Genomic DNA, 20,751 nt, shown 5'->3' with positions numbered 1-20,751 from the left:
TGAGGAACAGTGGGCTGCATGATTTGTTTTCAGGATCCAGCCAGCCCTTTTGGGTTAAATCCATCTCTTTAACATAGGGGAACAGCTGATTGGGGAATTTAGGCATCCTGGGGGAACAGAGGCTCAGGAAATGCCAGTAGGGAAATCAGCTAAGCTGTGTGCTTAGATCTGTGCTCAGAAGATGGGATGGGACTTGGCTGCATCCATCTTGCTTATGTAGATGATGCTTTTTTCAAAGTAGGGATTAGCTCTTATCTTCCACCTGGCACATGGGGCCTTCATTCTGCTTCAGTCTCCAGCTCCCATACAGCAGAGCTGGGACTAAAAATTACACAGCTAGGCAAGAGGGATGGATTTTTCCTACACTGTTGAAAAAACCCGACACCATGTTCATCGCTGGGCTACAGGACTTCCCCAGACTTCACACCTTTAGTTGATTTTAGGCCAAACTTAGAAACTGAAGTTCTGCTTTGGCTGCTACAGGACCACTCCAAATCCTAAGCAGGAACTTGTTCTAATCCTAAGCAGGAGCTTGTTCTAACAGGTCTAGATGATCAGGGGACAGCTTGATTCCCTGTAAACAGACTACCCTTGGCAATACTCAGCTGGGGAGGTGTGGCCCCAGGAGAAGGCTGTAGGCCAGCATGGACACTGGGAGTGCCTGCTGCCCCAGTGGGGCTGGGTCAGGCAGGTGGCATTGTCATGTCACCTTGCAGAGGTTATGTTTTAATCCATTGAAAAAGACAAATCCAACAGGGTCTAGCATGTTTCCTTATCAGAGAGAAGGGGAGAAGCCCTTCTGAAACACACAGGAGTCCACACAAGAGGGTGACCAGATGTCCAGGGACAACAGGTCAGGGAGACACAGTCTCTGCACACCCACAAAGTCTGGCATCTAAAACTGCAAAAGAATGACCACTCTCAGAGTTAACGGGGAAAATACTGTATTTTCTGTTTCAATGTTCTGTGAAGAGACAATTAATTCTGACAGCAAAATAATTTTAAAAAACCAGTCACACGATTAGAGATGGGTTTAAAAATGCAAATAACAGAACAGGGAGAGGAGACCTATTCAGGGAAGACTGCAGTGAACTGGTCCTCCAGCCTATCCTACAGTGTGTCACTCAGAGCATCACTCTGGGCCATGCTTTCCCAGGCAGCTGCCTCCTGCCTGCTGACAGATCCCGGCCCCCCTGGAGTCACTGTGCTGGGACCACACCCAGCACAGCCACGGCCCAAGGGCTCCGTCTGGAGCTGTGCTGCACATCCCACTTCAATCTGATGCTGAAGATGTTCAAAAGCCACTGCCAGGTCCATGTCAAGCCTCCACATCAGGTCTGTTCAGCAGGTACCCGAGTGGCCAACTCTGTCTTCCCATGCTGAAGAAATCCCGGGGCTGGGAAAGGATGTAGCAGAACTTGGAGGAGCTCAGAGAACTTAACTGGTGTGAAACTGAAGATCTCTGGAGAGGTGCTGAATATTTGCTAATTTTGGAGCAGCTACTGAAGATTTTTTTTTTTTTGGTAACATGCTACTGTTCTCTGACCAGTCTAAAACAGATGTCCTTTGGTGTCCAGATGCAGAGCTTCAGGTGAAGATTATGAGGAGGCAGAAGCAAGCTTTGGGGAGCAGCATTTGTCACATCTGGGGTTGTAGGGGACAAAGCATGTGTCCCATGTGTGCCTATGCCTGTCCCCACTGTCCATGCCAGACCCCCCCAAGGTGAAGCACGGTTATAATGCCAAACTTATTCCACTGGGCAAAACTGTCTATTCTCTCACTGCCCAAAGACCTTTCTCAAAAAATTTCTTGGCCCCACTGCTACTGCTGGCAGGATTATCAGTGAATTTTGGGTAGCCAGGATTTTGCCATCTGTTTAGCCTGGTTTGAGGTCATGGCCGCTACTGATCTTATCTTTCTGCCACTCCAAGCTTTGTTCCTTATCTGCTGCCGCTCCCTTAACTTCAGGACCTGATCCAGCACACTGGGAAAATGAAGAGAGTCTTTTACTCCCAGCACAGGGGCTGGGATTCTTGGCAGGCTCTCTTCTGCTTTCCAGTACTGCTTAAAACTAATTTTATCATGCTCCCAGCTCCACCAGTGTTTGCCTACCAGTGCCAGCCCAGCAAGTGGCTCCGCATGCGCAGATCCCGGTTCTCTGGGAGGATCTGTGTGCACAGCTAAATCAGCTAAATCCGAAGCAGGATTGTGCCTCACTCTCTCTGCAACACAGCTGGACATGAACAGACCTCACCAGTGTTAGTGAAGTGGAAAGCAGATACAGAGGGTGTTAAAGGCAGTTGGATTTTGGGACAGGGCAGCAGGGAAAGTGAATGTAAGTCCAGCAGCTACCATGACATCCTCCTGCCAAGGAGGTTTGCTGGTTCTGACAACTGTCTCTTGAGTTTTGGGCAGTTCCAAATGCTGTGAATCATGTTTCCAAAAGCTCTTATGTGGCTGACAAACACAGATTTTACCAGTATGATTTCAGCCTGTAGATCACTTAGTTGCTTCAGGAAACATTATTCTCAACTCACTGGCTGTGGTTGAAGCTGGGAAGATCTGCTGTTTGGGGAACCTGGGAGAAGGTCACTAAACTCAAGAGAACTTGTGCCACATGACTTTGCTCAGCAGAAGGCTGGACCTTCATGGCCCTGAATTCAAGTAACCTCTATTATAACCTATCTTGACCCCCTTAATATTCATACTGACTGAAAAGTCCCACTGCCTAGAGCCCCCTTACAAACCCATGTCCCATTATGTCAGGGATGTGGACACCATGCCTCCCAGCTCTCTCACTAATGCCATCACTGAACAAAACACACCACCACAGCCCTTAGGATCTGAAACTCATCCTCTGGGCACATTACCATGCTTCCCCATTGCTGCAGCCCAGGACATGTTCCCCTAGGACCACACCAGCACAAACTCCTTGAGAAATGACCTACTGGTTACTGCCTCAACCTGCCAAGGAGGGGTCATAAAGACAGATTGTCCCAGGCCATCCACTCCCCCACTTCACGAGTGAAAAAGCAGTAAGAACTGATGTGCAGGACAGCCTGCCCTCATCCCCTCTCCCCCAGGGCAGAAGACCAAACCCAAGAGCTGTAGCACAGCCCCTCTGCACGAACAGACGTGCCAGGGGCTGGCTCCAGCCAGCTGCCCCCCCCCTCCCCCCAGGAAGGACACCAGTGCTGGGAGATGTGAGAGGGCCTTGTTCAGCTCTGAGAATCATTCTCAAAAAGAACTACTGGAAGACCTAGCAGTAAAGCAAGGGACTACTCCAGCTGGAGTTGTCAGCTAGAGACCTCCCAGCACCACTTACTCAGAGTGGAAAAAGTAGCTAGCAGGGCACTAATGACTATTTTCCATGTAGTTTTAAATCTAGTTCCATTTCTTTTTCCTTTTTTTTTTTTTTCTCCTTTCCACTCACTGGATTTCTAATACTGGTAACCTTTCTCTACAGCTCCCATGTGTGTTTAAGTGTGTGTGTGGCAGAGGCAGTGGGGGGCAGCTGTTTAGGCACTTGTGGCAAAGCCAACACGGTTGTTATCACGGTCAAAGGCGGAGTAGTAGGGTCCAATAAAGACATCTCCCAGGATCCAGAGTGGGCCCCCGGGGGGTGGGATGTCCAGGCCTGAAAAGCCACTCATGCAGATAGTCTCTCCTTGTGCAGTCATCTAGAAAGAAGAGTGAGAGATTCAATTTAAGCAGGCCATTCCCTTTCCTCAACCTTGCAGGCTTGGTAAGAACATCTGCAAGGCTGCCTTTGCTTCAGCCTCTCCCAGACTGAGATCCACAGATTGCAAAAGTGACCCCCAACCCACTGCTTCTGTGACTGCAAACCCAGCTCCCCCTCCCTTAAGCACTAAAGCATCAAGCAAAGCTGCACATGGCCATAAACCTCCCAGCCCACACAGCTCTGAATTAGAGCCACTGGTGAAGATCTGCACAAGATGGTCCTTGTGAGTTGATTCAGATGGCTTAAATGACAGGCTGGTGGCCTCTGCTATAATAAAGCTGGCCTCATGGCACCAGAATGCAGCAGAAAAGAGCTAAATGTTTGTTGAAAGTGATGCAACAGCTTACCTCCCCTTCCTTAACCATCCTGCTACCTTTCAGATTTCTTCCTGAGCACCAGCTCCAGCACTGCTTTGGCTGCTCTCGTGTTTTTTTGCAGTGGAAGCAAAAGCCAGGCCTTGGGGAAGAAGCATAAGGCCGGAAAAATCTGCCTGGACGTACCTTGAGGACATAGTTTTCTCCTGTGAGGCTGAAGGACTTCCCTCCTATTTTCATTGTGACGACAGGCAGGGTTGGCACTTTTTCACAGGGAATTATGTACTGAAATTGCAACAGTAAAGGCTTTAGATTGGACCTCCCACACTCTCCCACAGTCTTCCTTGAGCACAGTCACATCTTTGCTGTGGTTTTCCCTAAAACCAGCTCAGCTTAAGAGTGCAGAAGCTCGAGCTGGGATAAATAGTCTGCTCCCTGCCTAGGGCTCCAAGTTGAGGGGCAAGAGGGCTTTATGGATAGGCATGGAGCCAAAGGATGTTGGATTCAGCTTTTGGCTCTGCTGAGTCCTAGGGTGCCACAGCTGATGTGGCACGGCTGGGGGTTTTTACCAGAGGAGAGGCAGCTGTGGCTCAGTACACAGACAAAACCAGTTTCACTAACAATGGCAAGCCTCGGGGACGATGGCAGGTCTAAGCCAACTGTTGCTGCAGCTTCGGGTCTCTGACACTGCAGAAAAGCCCAACAAATGCTCATGGCTCTGATTTGGGAGAGCTTTCAGAAAAGGCAATTTTTTTCTACAGGGTCTTTATAATCCATATTCTTCCACAATTTTAGGGAGGGAAAATAGTCTTGTGAGATTAGCTTTGATGGTTGAAAACTTTCATACAAAGAGTTGCCATTTGCATGAAATATACTTTAATTAAAGTGTCTCTGGACTAATATTAATGTGAATCCTTCGTCTCAGCTGCACCTCAGATCCCTTCTCTTCCACCTTCCAGAGATGGGTGGCAGAAGAGACTCAAAGCTTCCCAAAGTTCATGGGACCTGGGCTTTCTAACCGTCAGCATGAGTAGGGCAGTGCATGCTGCCCATGGTGAAGAGATGAAGGGGCCCCTGCTGTGCCAGTGGCTTTTCCAGGAGCACAGCCTGGGAACAAAGATGAGAGGGAGCAGAAGACTAGGGTCTCAACAAGCATTTGGGTACAAAGTAGGGTGCAAGCATAGGTGCTGTGATGGCCATAGACCCCCACATTTTCAGCCCAGCCTCACCTCGCCTTTTATGAGTGGTTTTGCACCAATGGCCTGCTGTATCTTCTTCACTTCTTTGGTGGGGCCAGTGATGAGTGAAGTTCCTGTGTCCACGATGGCCTCACAGCCCCCCTCACACACGCTTGGCCCGTTGGCAACATCCACCCTGGGGAGAGATGCCCAGACATTAGACAACCCTTAAAGGCCCTTCCAGAGAAGGCTGCAGGAAGCAGTATGCAGGCAGGCAAGGGAGGGCTGTAAGAGACACCCATCCAGGAAGGACAGATGTTCAGAAACACTGATGCAGCACCAACTCAATGCACAGACCCCCTGGCTCTCTGTTGTCTGCTCGTGACTGAGCAGGTGCCTTGAAGTGTAACTGCATTTCTGCAGAGAGCCTGGATGCTGCCTCATACCCTGCCTGCTACCTGCACTCCAGAGCTAGTGCCACAGCTAATGGACATGGGAGAGAGCTAAGGAGAAAGAATTATGGACTTTTACAGTACTGTGCTACTGCAGGAAAAAAAGGGTTAAAAGGGTCCTGTGACAGCCATGGGCAAGGGAAGGGTTCCTGTGCAGAGAAAAGGCAAGCCAGGAGCTGCTTGGCCTCCTCGCCCGCATTGCATTTCACAGCAGTGCAGAAAGACAAAGCCTTCTCGCCAAGGGTCTGCCATACTCTGCCAACGCTGCAGCTCTGGGGGAAAATGAGAACTGAAACGCCGCGCTGGGGAGGGATGCAATTCCCAGGAAAAGGACACACTCTGATCACAGGGCACTTTTAAGTTCCCATCACGTGGGAGAGCTCAGAATAGACCGTGGGGCTGGCGGCCGTCAGCTCAGCCTGCTCTCCTCCCCTGTGCCTCCAACAATGTGCGCTGATTGCTGCACCGTGCCCTTCAGTCAAGGGCTGGCTTCCTGAGGCCTCATCCTGCTCCTCCGGAGCTGTGTGCAGGACAGCCATGCAGCTCAGGCCTTGCTGAGAGCTGAGCACAACTGGGGCTTCATCTATGGGGCTCGCCCTGCCTGCAAGGAGGACACACTGGCATTCTTCTCTGCTTTGCAGGGATGCAGCAGGCATCCTTTCAAAGGTCACGGGTCAAGGCACAAACAAGAGGAAAGGATTTTGCAGAACATCTCCTTATGGCTTCTGCCTTTTGTCTCCTTCCAGCGACAAACAATCCAGTCCTAGGGTGGGATTTAATCTGCTTTTTTTGGTGTGGATGTTTTGCAGGGATGATTCCTTTTCGAGGAGGGTCTCACTGAAACCTCAGGCCTGTGCTGTCAGCACATGTGACCCCCTGCATGTAGTTAGGTGGATGGGGAACTTACGAGTCCATGTGGATCTGCCAGTAGGCCTTGCGTGTCACATTAAACCAGCTGAACTCGCCCTTGTAATACTTGGGGTCGGTCCCTCCCAGGACCATCTCACCGCCAGGGACACCAGAGGGATCTCTGAAAAACAACAACCAAACCTGTGAACATCAAGGGCTGGGTGAGAACAACCTGCTTCAATGCCTCCCAAAAACACCTGCTGGGGTGCTTGGAGGTGAAGCACAGCATTAACAGTACTGGAGACAGATAAATTATGTCATGCTATATTCTATCAATATAAGGGCAGGTACTGTGAAATAGGCTGGGATGGGGAAATAGGAATATTTTGGCCCAGTCAAAGCATCCTGCAGCTTTTCACCTGGTACTTTCTCAGAGAAACCTGAAGAAACTCATGGAAGGGAAGGGGGATGGCAAAAGGGAACTAAGCACTGACACAGGGACTTCCTGAATCAGCTTGTAAAAAGTGCCTGTGCAGGGCTGGACACAGCTGATGCAGGGTTAGGTTATCTGCACTCAACTCTGCCAACCAGCAGCCTTGAAGTGAATCCTCAAGGTTACCATCAGATAAGAGCTCACTGCTGAGCAGATGGGAAGAAATATGGTGATGGGGGAGGGCTGGTGCTTGAATGGCCAGCAGCAGCCCTCTCTGCCCCAGGCATGCTACTTTTTGGGCTGAAGTAGTTCAGAGTTGCTGCCGTGGTGCCAGGAAAGTGATGGCGTGTCCTGCAGGGAGCAGCAGTGGGTGGGAAGGTGCTGGCAGCTGCAGAGGAGGATCTCCCAGGGTGGTGAGAGAGCACTGCCCCCCTCATTAGTGATGACTGATGGGGGGCACCCTTGCTGGGGAGGTGACATGGTGGTGACCACATGGCTTACAGATTTTGGCAGCAGACTAGGGCTGTTTACCTCTCAAAAGGGACTGCACTAATATCAATCTCATGAACACAGCCCCACTTATTTTTATTTCTCTTTCCTCTGGAAACACCCTCTGTCTATTCATCAGTTAAGAAATCTGGTCACAGATCCACCCAGCTGTTTATCAGTAAAAGAACTGCATTTCTACTTCCCTTCTTCTTACTTCAGAGCAGCAAACGTAAGAGATTTTGTCCTGACTGCTCCTGCAAGCAGAACTTGCTGTGCCTTCCCCAACTGGGAAGTGCTGTCCAGAGTGTAAAACAGCAGATGTGCTACTGGAAAACAGAGAAAAGCCCACTGGGCTTGCCCTTGCAACCAGGGGTGTGCCAACCAACACTACCTGTTCAGGTAGAAAGAGAACATATTTTTCTCGACCAGCTTCTGTTTCATGACGTTATCGAAGAAAGGCTCGGCGCCCTCCACAGAGATCTTTGGGAATGCCAGGCCCAGGATACCATCAAACTTGGCAGCGACAAATGTTATGCCTGGCTGCTTCGTGGCCTCCCCAAAGGTCTGATCCAGGATTTTCAAGTCACCAAACTGTGGGGAGATGGAGAGGGAAGGGAAAAGCAGATTGTAAAGAAAACCGACTCAAGGGATGTGGGTGGTAACAGACCCTCACTGAACAGAGGCTGTAGCACATCCCTCAATGTGTTGCCACACTCCTGCCTGCTTCCACCACTGCATTTGTAGGCAGCTGCAGAAACCAGATACCCTGGTGCCACTCTTGTCAGGGGAAGAGACTGGCAACTCTGGCTCAGTGGAACCTCCCAAATCCCTGCAAAGCCCAGCATATTTTTAAGAAGAATCCCTTTAGCCTTTTGCAGTGTCCCAGCACTGGCCTTGCTGTTCTGCAGCCCCTCCTCTTAGTACAGAGGACCCATATCCATTTGTCCCTCCTCCATTTCCTCCTCTATCACTTACTTCATAATTTCCTCCCAGTCTGAAAAGCTCTTGTGCTGTTCCTTTTATCTTCTTCCCCACTCTGGACATCTTCTAAGTCATCTGTGTATCCTACCTCCTTGGGTGCTGCACCCATCCTCAGCTGGGAGCACAAATCCCTCCCACCTCTGCCCACTATCCCTGTGATCTCCCCTCCATAAGAAACATCCCGAGGATATTGCTGAATCTCTTGGAAGAGCAGCCAGCCTGCAGAGACCTCCCGTGAAAGCGGAGAAGACCCAGACAAGAAAGTGAGGTTGAGCATGAAGCACGAAAATAGCAAGCAGAGTACTGAGAATTCAAAGGTCATCGCCCTTGCCAGCCTTCAGAAGGACTGGCATTCCCCACTGGAAAGCTGAAACGCCTTCCAAGGGCAGATCCCCAGAAAGAAGATGACCAGAGAAAGGAGGATAGTTCTGATGATGGGGAGCAGGATGCATCTGCTGGCTTCTGGCTCTAGCAGTTCAGGAGGCTTGTGAGCTTCTGGCTGACCAGAGGCAATTTTAGCATCCACACTAGGACAATTTCAGCCTCTCAGCCTGCAGCTAGCAGCCCTGTAGTGAGCCAGGCTGGACTGACAAGCTGGCCTCTCCTACCTGATGGCAGATAACGATCCCTGTAAATTACTAATATCCCCCCAGGCTAGACAGCACAAGGCTGGGACAGCAGTGCTGCCTTTAATGGTATTGGAGGACTGCACTAGGAAAGGGCAATCGAGCCTTGCGAAAGCTAAAAGCCACAGGGCAGGATGTGGGGGAAATCGCGCACAGCATTGCATCCGCTCGCCAGCGCCTGCCCCACTTGTACACCCCGGGTGTACAAAAGCCACCCCTTGGCACCACTGATCCTCAGCAGCTTGGAGAGTTCAGTGAAGCTTCTACTTAGAGTAAAATGCAATGGACTGATAACACTGAGTGTCAGGTTTGTTTGAATATTGCTCTGCTTGCACATCCCAAGGGGGAGGCAGATTTCTGCCCAGTCATGGATTCTCAACAGACCCTGCCTGCACTTGGTCCACAGCAGGGCTGAAACCCAAGACCATCTTTAGCAGAGTGCTCCTGCCAGGTCACAGATCCTTTGTCTCTGTCTCTTGGCTGGCTCTTGCCCCGAAACTGAGCAACAAAAATCATGACCAGTGGATGGCCGTGTGGTGGCCACCCTCCAGCTCTTTGCAGATGGGTGTCAGCACTCCACAGCTCACCTGGCCTCCTTGTTGGTGGCCTCAGCCAGCAGTTAAGCACTGGATGGCAAAGGCAGACCAAGAGGTGAGGGCCTCTAAGGCATAGCTTGGCACCAGGGCTTGGGATGTAGAGGCACAAGGGAGAGGCAAGGAAAGTAATCTGTGCAGTCTATCTGCACTGCAGTCATGGGAGAGACACTGTGCCCCACGGCCAGCTCAGTTTCCTCTGCTGTCCTTGAAGGACATCCCAAGGTTGGACTATGATAAAGAAATGAGATGTCTGAGGAGCAGAGGTCTGGCTGAACCTGCTGCTCTTTGGAGAGCAAGCAGCCCTGCAGAGTGCGGAGCTACAGGGCATTGCTCCTCCACAGAATGAGAGAGGATGTTTGACATGAGCTCATCACCCTCTCAAAAAACCATTAGGGCTGGGGGACTCTGGACTACCACCCAACAAGCATCTTTTGGTCAGATGTCAGCGCTACCAGAGGTTGCTGTGGCTGCTTCCACCCACCAGAATGGCTGGAGCCAAGAGGGTCACCCTGAAGGTTATTTCAATGTCTTTCTTTCAAGATTATACCTGACTGGGAGCTTGCCTACAACATGTTGTGCATCAGAGGATGCATCCATGTGTCCAAGCTGAAAGTCCCTGACCCTCTGTCACCCCTGCTCATGCCTATTACAACTGGGACATTGCTAAGCTCCATGCAAGAGGTTTCTCTTCTTGCAGACAGAAAACAAATGGTACAATTCCCAAACAAACTGAGGCACAAAATCTTTCCTCTGAGCTGCTGGGAAATGGAGAACTAGTCAGCAAACAGGGACTAGGGTGACAATTACAAACAAAAAAAGAGAAAAAACGGCAATCTTCTTTCTGACTCATTTCAGCCCTTGCATTAATCCCACACTTTCTAAGGACAATGAAGTTTGCTGTTTGCCTTACTGCATCTCTGGATGCAGCACAGAGGCAACAGCTGATGCTTCCAGGCTAGCCTGAAATCTTCATGCTGTAAGAATGGGCTAAAGAGTGCATCCTGCAAGTCACACACTTTAAGCTTCTCCTGGATACTTTTTGATTCTGATGAAATTGGTAAGCCAATACTTTTCAGCTGAACCTAAACAGAAACCTCCAAATCCCCAGATTTATGTGCTTATTCAAAACTTTTGCTTTGTTTCTCCCCCCCTGCAAAGCAAACATATGCTCTGATCCCTGCCAGGAGAGCAAGTAATCTGAGAGCACATGCACCCCTGATGTTTGGCAGCTGGCAAACTCTCCTGAGCATCTGTACCTGGGAGGAAGTCATGAAAGGCACTTGTCCTTCACAGGACAGAAAGCTCAGGCTTTGTTTGCTGAAAAGCAAACTGTGAAGCAACCACCACACAACTAACTCAAGCTGCACACTGAATACCCCCAGGGTGTCCCCCAGCCTTTATAAGCATAAGCACCAGTTCATGATGTGAGACCAGGATGGGGCAGTAAAGAGACTTTTCTGGTCTGTACATGGGCAGCTGCCCATGTGGGCATCCGCTAATGTGTGGATATTGGCCAAGAACAAGCTGGGCACCACCAGCAGTCTGTGCAGTGGTGTTGGCATATCTTGGACTGGTAAGTTTTTGGGGTCACCAGGAAAAGGGTTGGAAGTATGGCCAGAAACCATGTTTGCAGTGGCACCATGTGAGCAGTCCCCACTCCAAGCCTGCTGACCTGCAGATTACTATCTTCACCCTTCTTAGCCTGCCATGGTTACTGCTACCTTAACAGACATCATTACCATATCATTTCAAAGCACTTGGAAACACAGCACTGAAGGGTGTTCTATAAGAGTAGGACACTCAAGAAGGAGATCACTGGAATCTAACAGCTCCGAGCTCTCTACTGAAAGCAGTCTGGGGCAGTCGTGACTCACCGTGACCACGTCTTGGCTGAGGAACCCGGAAAGGCTCCCTGTCCCATAGCGGATGGCAAACTTGGTGCCGTTCTTCTCATAGGTGCTGGATTTAGAAGAGTCATACTTGTGGTGCACCACTGCAGTTGGGAAAGGGGACACACAGCATTAGTGCTCCTTTACACCTACAGTTCCCCAAAACCTAACCCCACATCATCCAGGTTATCCTGACAAATGGACACTCAATGATAAGAAGATGGGCCTGAACCCAGGGTTTGCCAAGCCCAGATTGCTTAACAAAGCATTTCCAGTGTCTAGGGAATTAGGTGGGCAGATCCAATTCAGGCTGTTAAATCCGATTTGGCCACTGGGTATTAAAAGCCTAGAGGTTATGTGGTTGGTGTGGTGTGTTAGTCAGCAGAGCAAAATGTATCCCTCCACATGCCATGGAGAACCAGGGTGGCTTTAAATATAGTCTGCTCGGGGCAGGAACGTTTTCACCTCATGGACTTATCTGTTTCTTTTACTAGGAGTAGCTGGAAATTTTTCAAAAATTGTTTTTAGTACAGAAAGGACTCAAAATATCCCTTTATTTGCAGAGGAGAAGGGCTTTCCCCTAACCTAAGCTGCTTTTCCCCTTGGCTGGGTTGGGAGCTGTAGGATATCCCTGGTTTTATGGGCAGGCAGATTCCTCCTCCCCAGACTGCTCCCGAGTCACGAGCTGGCCAGTGCAGTCCCATGGCTGGCTGCTGAGTGGTGCAGACAGCAGCTGAGGATGAACCAGCCGAGCGCTGCACAAAGTGACAGAGCTACACAAGGAGTTTCCCAGCTAGGCTGTCTGGGTCCCAGTTTGGATTCCAGTCTGGCAGGAGGTTTTAAGCTCCTTGTATATTCATAAAATGAGCCCTTTGGTCCCAGCATGTCCCGAGGCACTGCCTTGAGAAACCATCTCCCTGCTACAAATCAGGAACCCCCTTGGCATACCAGGTCTGAACCTCACCACCCTGTCAGTGTCCTAAATCTTGTTTCACATATGCAAAGAGAAGGTGTCTGTACAAGAAGTCCCAATTTCCACTCTACTCCCAATGAGCACTGTGGAATGCCTTTCATGGTTGCAGATGTTGACTACACAGGTTTCTCCACTTTGCTAAAGCAGCACAACCAGTGGCTTTTGAATGGCATTTTGCCATAGCCGTGTTTGACATCTTCAGCTGTGGAAGTTTATTGCATAGGAATGCCACAGAATAAAAAAAAAACTTGCAGTCCCTAAGACATTCTCATTTCATTGTGCCTACCTGGCTCACGTTAATTATAACTCCATAAACATGCACACACATGCTCTGTGCAGCAATAAACCAGAAACTAGGACAGTTTGTATCAGATCTGGCAAGAGGCTGACTTTAAAAAGTCAGCCTTGTGCAATGGGATAACAGCAGCACTGGTCTATAATTTGGGGAGAAACATCACAGCCAATGATGCTGCTCCCCTGCTGTAGGGCTGAAGCTGTTGGAGAAGATTTGGCCCTGTATAGGAGTTACTTGGAAAAGAAAAAACCCAGGAAAGGACTAATGAAGGATGGATGCAGGAAGATGGATTTCTAGCTCTCACCCTAAAAAGCCCATCAGCCTCTGGCAAGTCCTTTCACACTGCTGCCTCAGTTTCTCCTCTTGCAATGCAAGGCTCTGCATTTTGCAGGGAAGGAGAAGCTGTTTAGCAGCTTCTGGCACCCGTGACACTTACTGCAGGCGATGTCCAGTATGGAACAGTGCACGGATGGCACCCAGAGGTTGGAGGAGCCAGTGTCAAAGATGACGGTGAAATTCTGGGGGGGTGTTCCGATACCGATCACACCGAAATACTGGGCCTGCAAAGCAGAAGAAGGGAGCCTTGAGCAGAGGCAGCTGGCTAAAAGCAGGGATTAGAGAACAAAAAATCTCTTAGGGTTGAATAGAGGATCAGCTTATCTAGACATTGCCCTCCTCTTGGTTTTGGCACTGATGGGTTCCCAACCTTTTTCCTCTGGAAGGGAGGTTCCCCTTCAGCGTTCATTACAGTGGGTGTGAAAAGGATAAACTGAGGACAAGTGGGATGGGTGTGTGCGGGGGAGGACATTTGGGGCACGGAGACAGAGAAGAAGAGAAGGGGGAAGGTCTGCAGGCTAACATGCAGTTCACTACAAGGATGAGAAAAAATGATGGAAGGAAGCCAAGCAAAACACCTGCGTTATTGAAAAGCTGAAACTGGCTGGGAAGCTGCTTTGCTCATGGGTTTGCAGAGAAACTGTGGGCTGCAGCAAGCAGCTGCACTGCCCACTGCAGGTGGAGGTACAGCTGCTGGAGGTTTTGGTGCCTCCTGGTGAGCTCTGGGAATGGGGGGGGATAAACAAATGCTCAGGTGGAAGACTGGAGGAGTGGTGGGAGCAAAGAGCATGAGCAGCACCACCAGAGATGGATTTAGGCCTCCAGGGTGAAAGATTGGGAGAAGTCCCTGTAGCACAGGTATCTGATGGATACACCTTTGCTCTAAGACTACATTTCTGCTGGGACTGGAAGAAACCTGAATGGCTGAGTTGTTGGCAAAGTATCCTTCTCTCCACAGAAGAGAGAGAATGATAGGCAGGTGCTACATGGACTCATTTTTCCCCAGTCCTCCCAAACAGGCAGGGAGCTGTGTCCTGCCTGGGGAGCAGCTGGTTCAGGGTTCTGGAGAGAAGGCTGGAGAAGCAAGGGAAGTCAGCCAGTAGCCTTTCCAAACCCCACATGTACTTAATTAAGAGGGGGGAAAGGGGGGAAGGGAAGAAAACAGGATTATCAAAGCTGTTCACCTCCTGTGCGCTCAGTTTGCAAGGCTTCGCTCACTAAGTAATTAACAATCCATTGCAACATTGCAATTAGCCATAATGGGGAGGCAGCACTTGCTTCCAGTGGTTCTGTAATTATTGCTGGGGCTTGAAAATTAACCCCCAGTACAGGGGCTCCGTTTGTCACATACATAAACCCATGAAGGGTCCCAGGGCAGGAAGCACACAGGCTAGTGGGGTTTGTCCTGAGAATTCACTTGGCAGCAAAAGTATTCTCAGCCAGGCTGGGAGGGACTCAGCCGTCCTTTATCTGCCACCACAGGTTGGATTGGTGCCTCTGTGACAAGGGAAAACAGTGCTGCCCTGAGTGGCGCTCTGAGCAGTGGCTGCAAGAGACAGCACCGTGACACAACTGCTCGCCCTGCCTTTCAACACTGCCAACTGAAACACCGGTGGCCCTTCCCAGGACAGGAGGGCCCTGGCTGGGTGACAAGAGCCGCTGGGGAAGGGCAGCAGGGAAACATACGCTGAATTAATGCCTAAATATCTGGGCCCAGGTTTATTCTGCCAGCCAATGCTCATATCCTACACTGCCCGGTAAGGAACCCTGAAATAGTAAACCCCACACGTGTCTGGCAGCAGGGCAAGGGCAAACTTCATGCCCTTTATCTGGCTTCTCTTTCTGCCACCACCCAGCTGGCTTTGCTCCCTAAGCTGCTGACAAGAAAGTAGAGATAAAGGGTGGTTTTTCCCAGGGCAGTGTGAAAGATGAAGGATACTGAGAGGAAGGGTCCTGCATCCCCAGGACCATAGTAAGCTAGCATTCTCAAGGAGTGGAGCATGATTTTTATGCCCCTGTCTTGCCAAAAGTAGAGTCTAAATGGCCAGAAGATGCTAGGAAGGATTGTAAGTGAGCAGGCCCCTATTTATGATTGTTAATTAGTGACAAAGGGGAAAGGAAATAGGTCACAAACTGAAAAGCTCCTGCTTGGGTGGCAGTGGGTTGTTTGTTGTTGTTATAATTACTAGTATTAGTATTTTTAGTTTAGTAATAATGGGAAACACCTTTTGGTACCCACTCACTAAGCCACGGGGGTGCATCAATCTGTCCTACAGGATCAACATCTCTCCCTCCTTTGCTTTCCTGGATGGTGGGAGGCTGCCATGTCTCACCCCCCCTGAGATGGGCACCCCTACAAGTGACATTGTGCTGGGGTCCGCTGCAGTGCAGGGGATGGTCTGCAGGGGGGTTGTTACTCACATCCATGTAGTTCTTCAAAATCTCCGGAGTGGGTTTACCCTCCTCGGCAAAGCCCAGCTTGTACTTGATGGACTCGGTGATGGCATTCATATCTGGGATTTCACTGCCCGCCTCTCTCAGGATCCGCCGCATGGAAGGGAACTTGGTCAGGGGGATCCTGTGTGGGGACGGCAAACACACACCTGTTAAAGGGGGTGTGTAGGGCAGGGATACCTAGGGAAGGGGGACAGCAGGGCTCCACTCAAAACAGGGGACTCCCCAGTACGAGGTAGGTGAGGTTTGGGCTCCTGCCAGCACCCTATGCCAGATCTCCCTCGCCGCGCTGCGGTCGATGTTTTTCCCAAAGCCAGGGGATAGGGGGAAAGGCCGGCGGGCTGCCAGAGGGTCACCAGGTGTAGGGGAAGCTGGGGCGAGGCCCCTCCATGCTCAGGATGAGGGGGGTGTTCCGAACCTTCCCCTCCTCGCTTTGATGGAGGGGAGCCACCCGCTATGGAGGGCTGCGAGAGGAGCTCGGAGGGCACCGCTGCAGCAGAACCGGGGGTGCTTCTCCCGTGTCCCTCGCAACCCGGAGGGCTCAGCAGCCCCTGAGGAACCCCCTCCTCTCACCTGATGAGGGCGGCGCAGGACCCGGCCAGGGCGAGCAGCAGGAGGAGGCCGCGGAGGCCCATGGCGGCGATGGCGCTGCTGGCGGCGGTGGCGAGGGGTGAGAGGCTGGAGGTCCCGACGCTGAGAGGCCGCGACGCCGCTCTCGCTTTCTGTCCCTGTTTTTGTAGGCAGAGCGGCCCCTCTCCACGGATTTCTGGAGTCAGCTGACGGTCTAAAATTGCAACCAGCGGCGTCACGTGAGGGCGGGCCGGGGCGGGGAGCGAGGATCGGGCGCGGGGCTGGGGGCGCCGCCTCACGGCTCCCCCCGGGCTGACCCCCGGCGCCTCAGGCCGTGACTCAGCCCCCGGGAAAGGGGAATAAACACCATGAAATCAGTCACGAGATGCCTGCCCGGCCGCGCGTGCCCCGTTCTGGACTGCCTTTAGCTTCCTTCTACTGGGCTGGTTTTTTTTTCCTCTTTTTTTTTTTTTCTTTCCAGGTTATCTGGCGGTTTTTTTTCCCCAGGGGAGTGGAAAGAGGGGACGCACAGCCCCAGGCAGCAGACCCCCAGTTCCTCGCGGGGCTCGGCTGCTCAGGGGCCTGGGCCACCCTGCCACCCGCTGTCACCGCTGTGCAGGGTTCAGTGTTTCACTGTGCACACCTGCCCAGGGGGCCGTGGCAGCTCCCCAGCCCCGTGTTTCTCCCTGGCCCCAGGACACCTCCAGTTTGAGGGACTCATCCCTCCAATCCCTCCGAGCTGGGTGTTTCTGGAGAAGATGGGCATATCCTAGGCCACAGCTTTTTTGGGAAGCGCAGTGAGGGGGCCGGGAGGGGATGTCAAGCCATATCTGCCCCCCCTCAAAATGCACTGTGGTGGTACTGTGCCACCTGCAGCCACCGAGAACGATGCTGGTGCAGGGCAGAGCCCGGGGGGACACAAGCCACCAGCAGTCCCTGAGGTCTGCCCTTTCCTCAAAACGCAGACTGAGTACTGGGATGGGCTCTTCACCACCACCAAAGTGTCGTAACAGGGTTCAGAGGTGCCACGCCACCAACTCAGGAGGCCACAGCTAATCTCTGCCCAGTTTGCCATGACAGAGCTCATACAGAGCCACGAGACCTGCTAGAAAAACAATAAAAATGAAATCGGATTTACAGACATTTTCCCTTCCAAGTCCTGAGGACTGGAATGGTTTGTTTTCTTGCTCTGCTTGTGCGTAGTTGTGGGGATGGGAAAGCAGCAGCCTGTGGGACAAGCTGGGCACTGCTGGAGTGGGGGACCCCTAGCTTTGTGATGAGGTTCCTGTCCGTCTCCCATCACATTTGTGTTCATGAAACTTCTGTAAAATTGCTGGGTCATGTCACTAGCACCTCACTTGCACCAACTCCTTCCCACACTCCGTCCCTAAGCCTCTTCCATCCTCCCATGGCCTCACACAGGACCCTGCTGCCCTGGGTGCATGCTACCCCCCCATCTGTGATCCATCCCAAGTATTTTTAGAGGGCATTTCTGCCCTGGGCTGTATCTTGTCCCACGACCTCTCCAAATTGCCCCATCTTGGTCAAGCTGATGGGGCTTCAGGAAACCTGCCACCTGCCTGTGGGGCACAGCTGCCATTGGGATGAGGATTTCTGGAGTGATCGCTTGGCACATTGGTTGAACCTGGTGGGTCCCGTTATTTTGGCCAGCACCTGCTTCCCTCCTGGCCCTGTGGGTGTGTGGTCAAGCTGAATGCCACTGACCATGAGTCAGCAAAACCCATTGCCCTCCCGGCCCCGAGGCACTGCATGACTCAGCAAAATCCCGTGTGGCTCATTCGGGCAAGGGGCCAAGGCATAGCGGGTCCGCAGCACCGGCAGCCTGACCCCAGAGGCATCACTGCTGCTGCTGCTGCTGCTGCTGCTGCTGCTGCTGCTGCTGCGGGCTCCAGCTCACAGGTCTCCTCTTCTCATCCCCCTGGATGCTTGTGGGCAGGAGTGGGTCAGACATAAACCAGCCCCATCCAAGCAAACCCACCATCATGAAGGGCTCTAAACCCCTTTACAAATGTGCTTTGCAGACAAAAAGGACAGCCCTGATGCCAGGCCCAGGCCTCCCCTACGTCCCTTATAGGCTTTCCTGGAGCCTGTGGCAGAGCAAGTGAAGTACCAGTCCTCCTCCCTTCTCTTTGAAGTGGCTGGGAAACTGTAGCTGGCCAGAAAACCTGCACCTTGGCCTCCAGGCTGGGGCACCTATGGTAGCTCCTCCTCGAGTGTTTCCAGTCTGGCCAGTCTCTGCTAGAATCCCATGGCTATGGAGTGGGCTCCAGAGTGCAGGGATGGGCCAGTGAGTACAGCATACTAGTCACGTACCATCACACAGCAAAGTGCTTCAGCAAAGAACTCTGGACCCAGGCTGTGTCTGTTTCTTTGATTCCAGGAGATTAGAGGCAAGCTTTGCTGTTATGAATGAGCCTTAGCTTGAGCTTCCTGGTAGCAGGGCTTGTTCCTCATCTGGGACTGCTCTCATACCAGTGCGAGAGGGTTGCTGCTTTTTGAACTGTTCTAAGTGACTTACATGTCCCATGTTTCCAATGGTTTAATGGGAAAAAAGGAGAATGGGGCTGTGTCAGGGAATATTACAGTAGTGATCCTTTCCTGGGTGCTTGCAGGTTGGGAAGGGACTCGGGGTCTTATCCCCCGAGTTTTTAATCTGTCTCTGTCCCTTGGCACCAGTAGTTTTGGAGCTGACACTGCAGTGCCTGCATGCTGGGAGGCCGGTGGCTCCAGCAAGGAGACAGGATTTCTGCTTTCAGGCTCCCTCAGCACCTCTGTGGAATGTTTGCCCTGATGTTAAAGCCTTAAGAAGTACAGTGGGTATGTTTAACCAGGAGCTGGGAGCACGTCTGGGTATTTAAAGGCTGGGACCGTGAAAGTTGCACCATATTATCTTAAAAAGATAGAGTAGCACGAGCCTGGACTTAGGGTTTTTTGCACACTTTTCCTTGTTTATGGAGCAAACAGGGAGTGCCATGGCTGAGGTATCTAGAGAACGTGTGAGACACAATGGAGGAGTCTCTCTCCTCACTCCTATTTTTGTCACAGTGGATGAACCCCTTTCCTTGCTGCTCTGTCTCCCTAGCGCCCTGCATCCCCTGTGGCTCCAGGGGTGAACCAGCGCATCTTCCCCTGCAGCCCCAGCTGTGGGTGTGGGGCGACACGCCCCTGGGGCCCGGCCATGCTTTTGCAACCTCCCTGCCTGCTTGAGAGGATTCCCAAGGTGGGGTCAAATGACTAAGCTCCAATAGCTCCAGTTGGGAAGGGCACCCCAGCTCTGGGAGGTTGGGGTCTCCTCTGCAAGTGACACCTGGTTGTCCCATCTGCCCTTTGCTCCACAGGCAGGGACCTGATGCAGCTTAGTTTATAAACATAGAATCCTTAAGGTTGGAAAAGACCCTTAAGATCTTCGAGTCCAACCAGCAACCCAGCACTGCCAAGTCCCCCACTAAACCATGTCCCTAAATAACACATTTGCATGGCTTTTAAATGCCTTCAGCAATGGTGATTCCACCATTTCTCTGACCAGTCTGTTCCAATGCCTGATTTCAGGGAATAAATTTTTCCAATATCCAGTCTAAAGCTCATCTGGCACAACTTGAGGCCATTTTCTCTCATCCTGTCATCTGTTACCAGGGAAAACAAGCTCTCACCTCACTGCAATCCCCTTTCAAGCAGTTGTAGAGAGTGATGAAGTCTCTCCTGAGCCTCCTTTTCTCCACACTAAACACCCCCAGCTCCCTCAGCCTCTCCTCATAGAACTTCTGCACCAGACACTTGACCAGCTCCACTGCCCTTCTCTGGACATGCTTCAGCACCTCAATGACTTTCCTGTAGTGAGGGGCCCAGAACTGGGCACAGGACTTGAGATGCAGCCTCACCGGCACCAGTACAGAGGGACAATCATTGCCCTAACCCTGCTGGCCACACTATTTTTGATAGAGGCCAGGATGCCACTGGTTTCCTTGGCCACAGGAGCACACTGGCTCATGTTCAGTTTCAAATGCCTTATTTTTGGGGGGCTCTAGCAGGTCTCCCATTTGCAGTTTGGCAGACCTCTGCCAGGGTTGCTGCAGTGGTCTCTTTGTCCTTACATGTGGCTGTGTGTTTGCCTTCACCCTTTCCTCAGTGTTTTTTCCCTAAATTTATTTATCACAGCAGCACCAATGTTGTGAACTACAATGACCTACAGGGCAAGGAAAGCTTCAGCTCAGAGATGAAGATTATTTTTTTGCTCAGCTGTGGGTGGGATTTTTAGAGGGCATCTTCAAATTCAAGAAAATGCATTTCTGATTTTGAAGCTCGTTGCTAAAAGGAAAGAAAACCGGTCTCCTGTCTGAGCTGAACAGAGCCTACGGGTGCACAAGACTGGGCAAGTCTGGTTTCAAGCAGCCTGTCTCTGCTGGTGCTGGTGTGAAGGTGCTGGATGCAGCTCATTAGTGGAGCCTGATTCACCATCCCTGAGATCCCAAGAGAAGCAGTAGTAACTTTTTCCCGGCATGGTGCCAGGACTTCACCCACTCCCTACACCATTTCCTAAACTGATGTACAATTCA

The 20,751-nt window shown here is 51.4% G+C and overlaps 1 protein-coding gene across 1 annotated transcript; it reads right to left on the bottom strand.

The window, feature by feature from the left end:
* Positions 1-927: 927 nt before the first annotated feature.
* Positions 928-16,572, bottom strand: CTSD (cathepsin D). The gene is made up of 9 exons (XM_054634178.2): positions 16,181-16,572; positions 15,575-15,731; positions 13,254-13,377; positions 11,535-11,653; positions 7,849-8,048; positions 6,594-6,716; positions 5,286-5,430; positions 4,243-4,341; positions 928-3,680 (listed from the first exon to the last, which is right to left on the bottom strand). The coding sequence occupies exons 1-9, from the start codon at positions 16,240-16,242 to the stop codon at positions 3,519-3,521; spliced, it is 1,191 nt and encodes a 396-aa protein (XP_054490153.1). The 5' UTR covers positions 16,243-16,572; the 3' UTR covers positions 928-3,518.
* Between the last annotated feature and the right edge of the window lie 4,179 nt (positions 16,573-20,751).

Source organism: Agelaius phoeniceus, chromosome 6 (assembly GCF_051311805.1).
Source record: "Agelaius phoeniceus isolate bAgePho1 chromosome 6, bAgePho1.hap1, whole genome shotgun sequence".
Taxonomy (NCBI): domain Eukaryota; kingdom Metazoa; phylum Chordata; class Aves; order Passeriformes; family Icteridae; genus Agelaius; species Agelaius phoeniceus.
The sequence above is the reverse complement of the archived record's forward strand: the minus strand, read 5'-3'. Positions and strand labels throughout refer to the sequence as shown.

Bases quoted from the DNA above. Each gene is read 5' to 3' on its own strand.
- CTSD (XM_054634178.2), bottom strand. From the start codon at position 16,242: ATGGGCCTCCGCGGCCTCCTCCTGCTGCTCGCCCTGGCCGGGTCCTGC. The intron at 8,049-11,534 runs GTGAGTCACGAC...ATCTCCCCACAG, and splicing joins TCAGCCAAGACGTGGTCACG to TTTGGTGACTTGAAAATCCT. The intron at 5,431-6,593 runs GTAAGTTCCCCA...ATCTCTCCCCAG, and splicing joins TGGCAGATCCACATGGACTC to GGTGGATGTTGCCAACGGGC.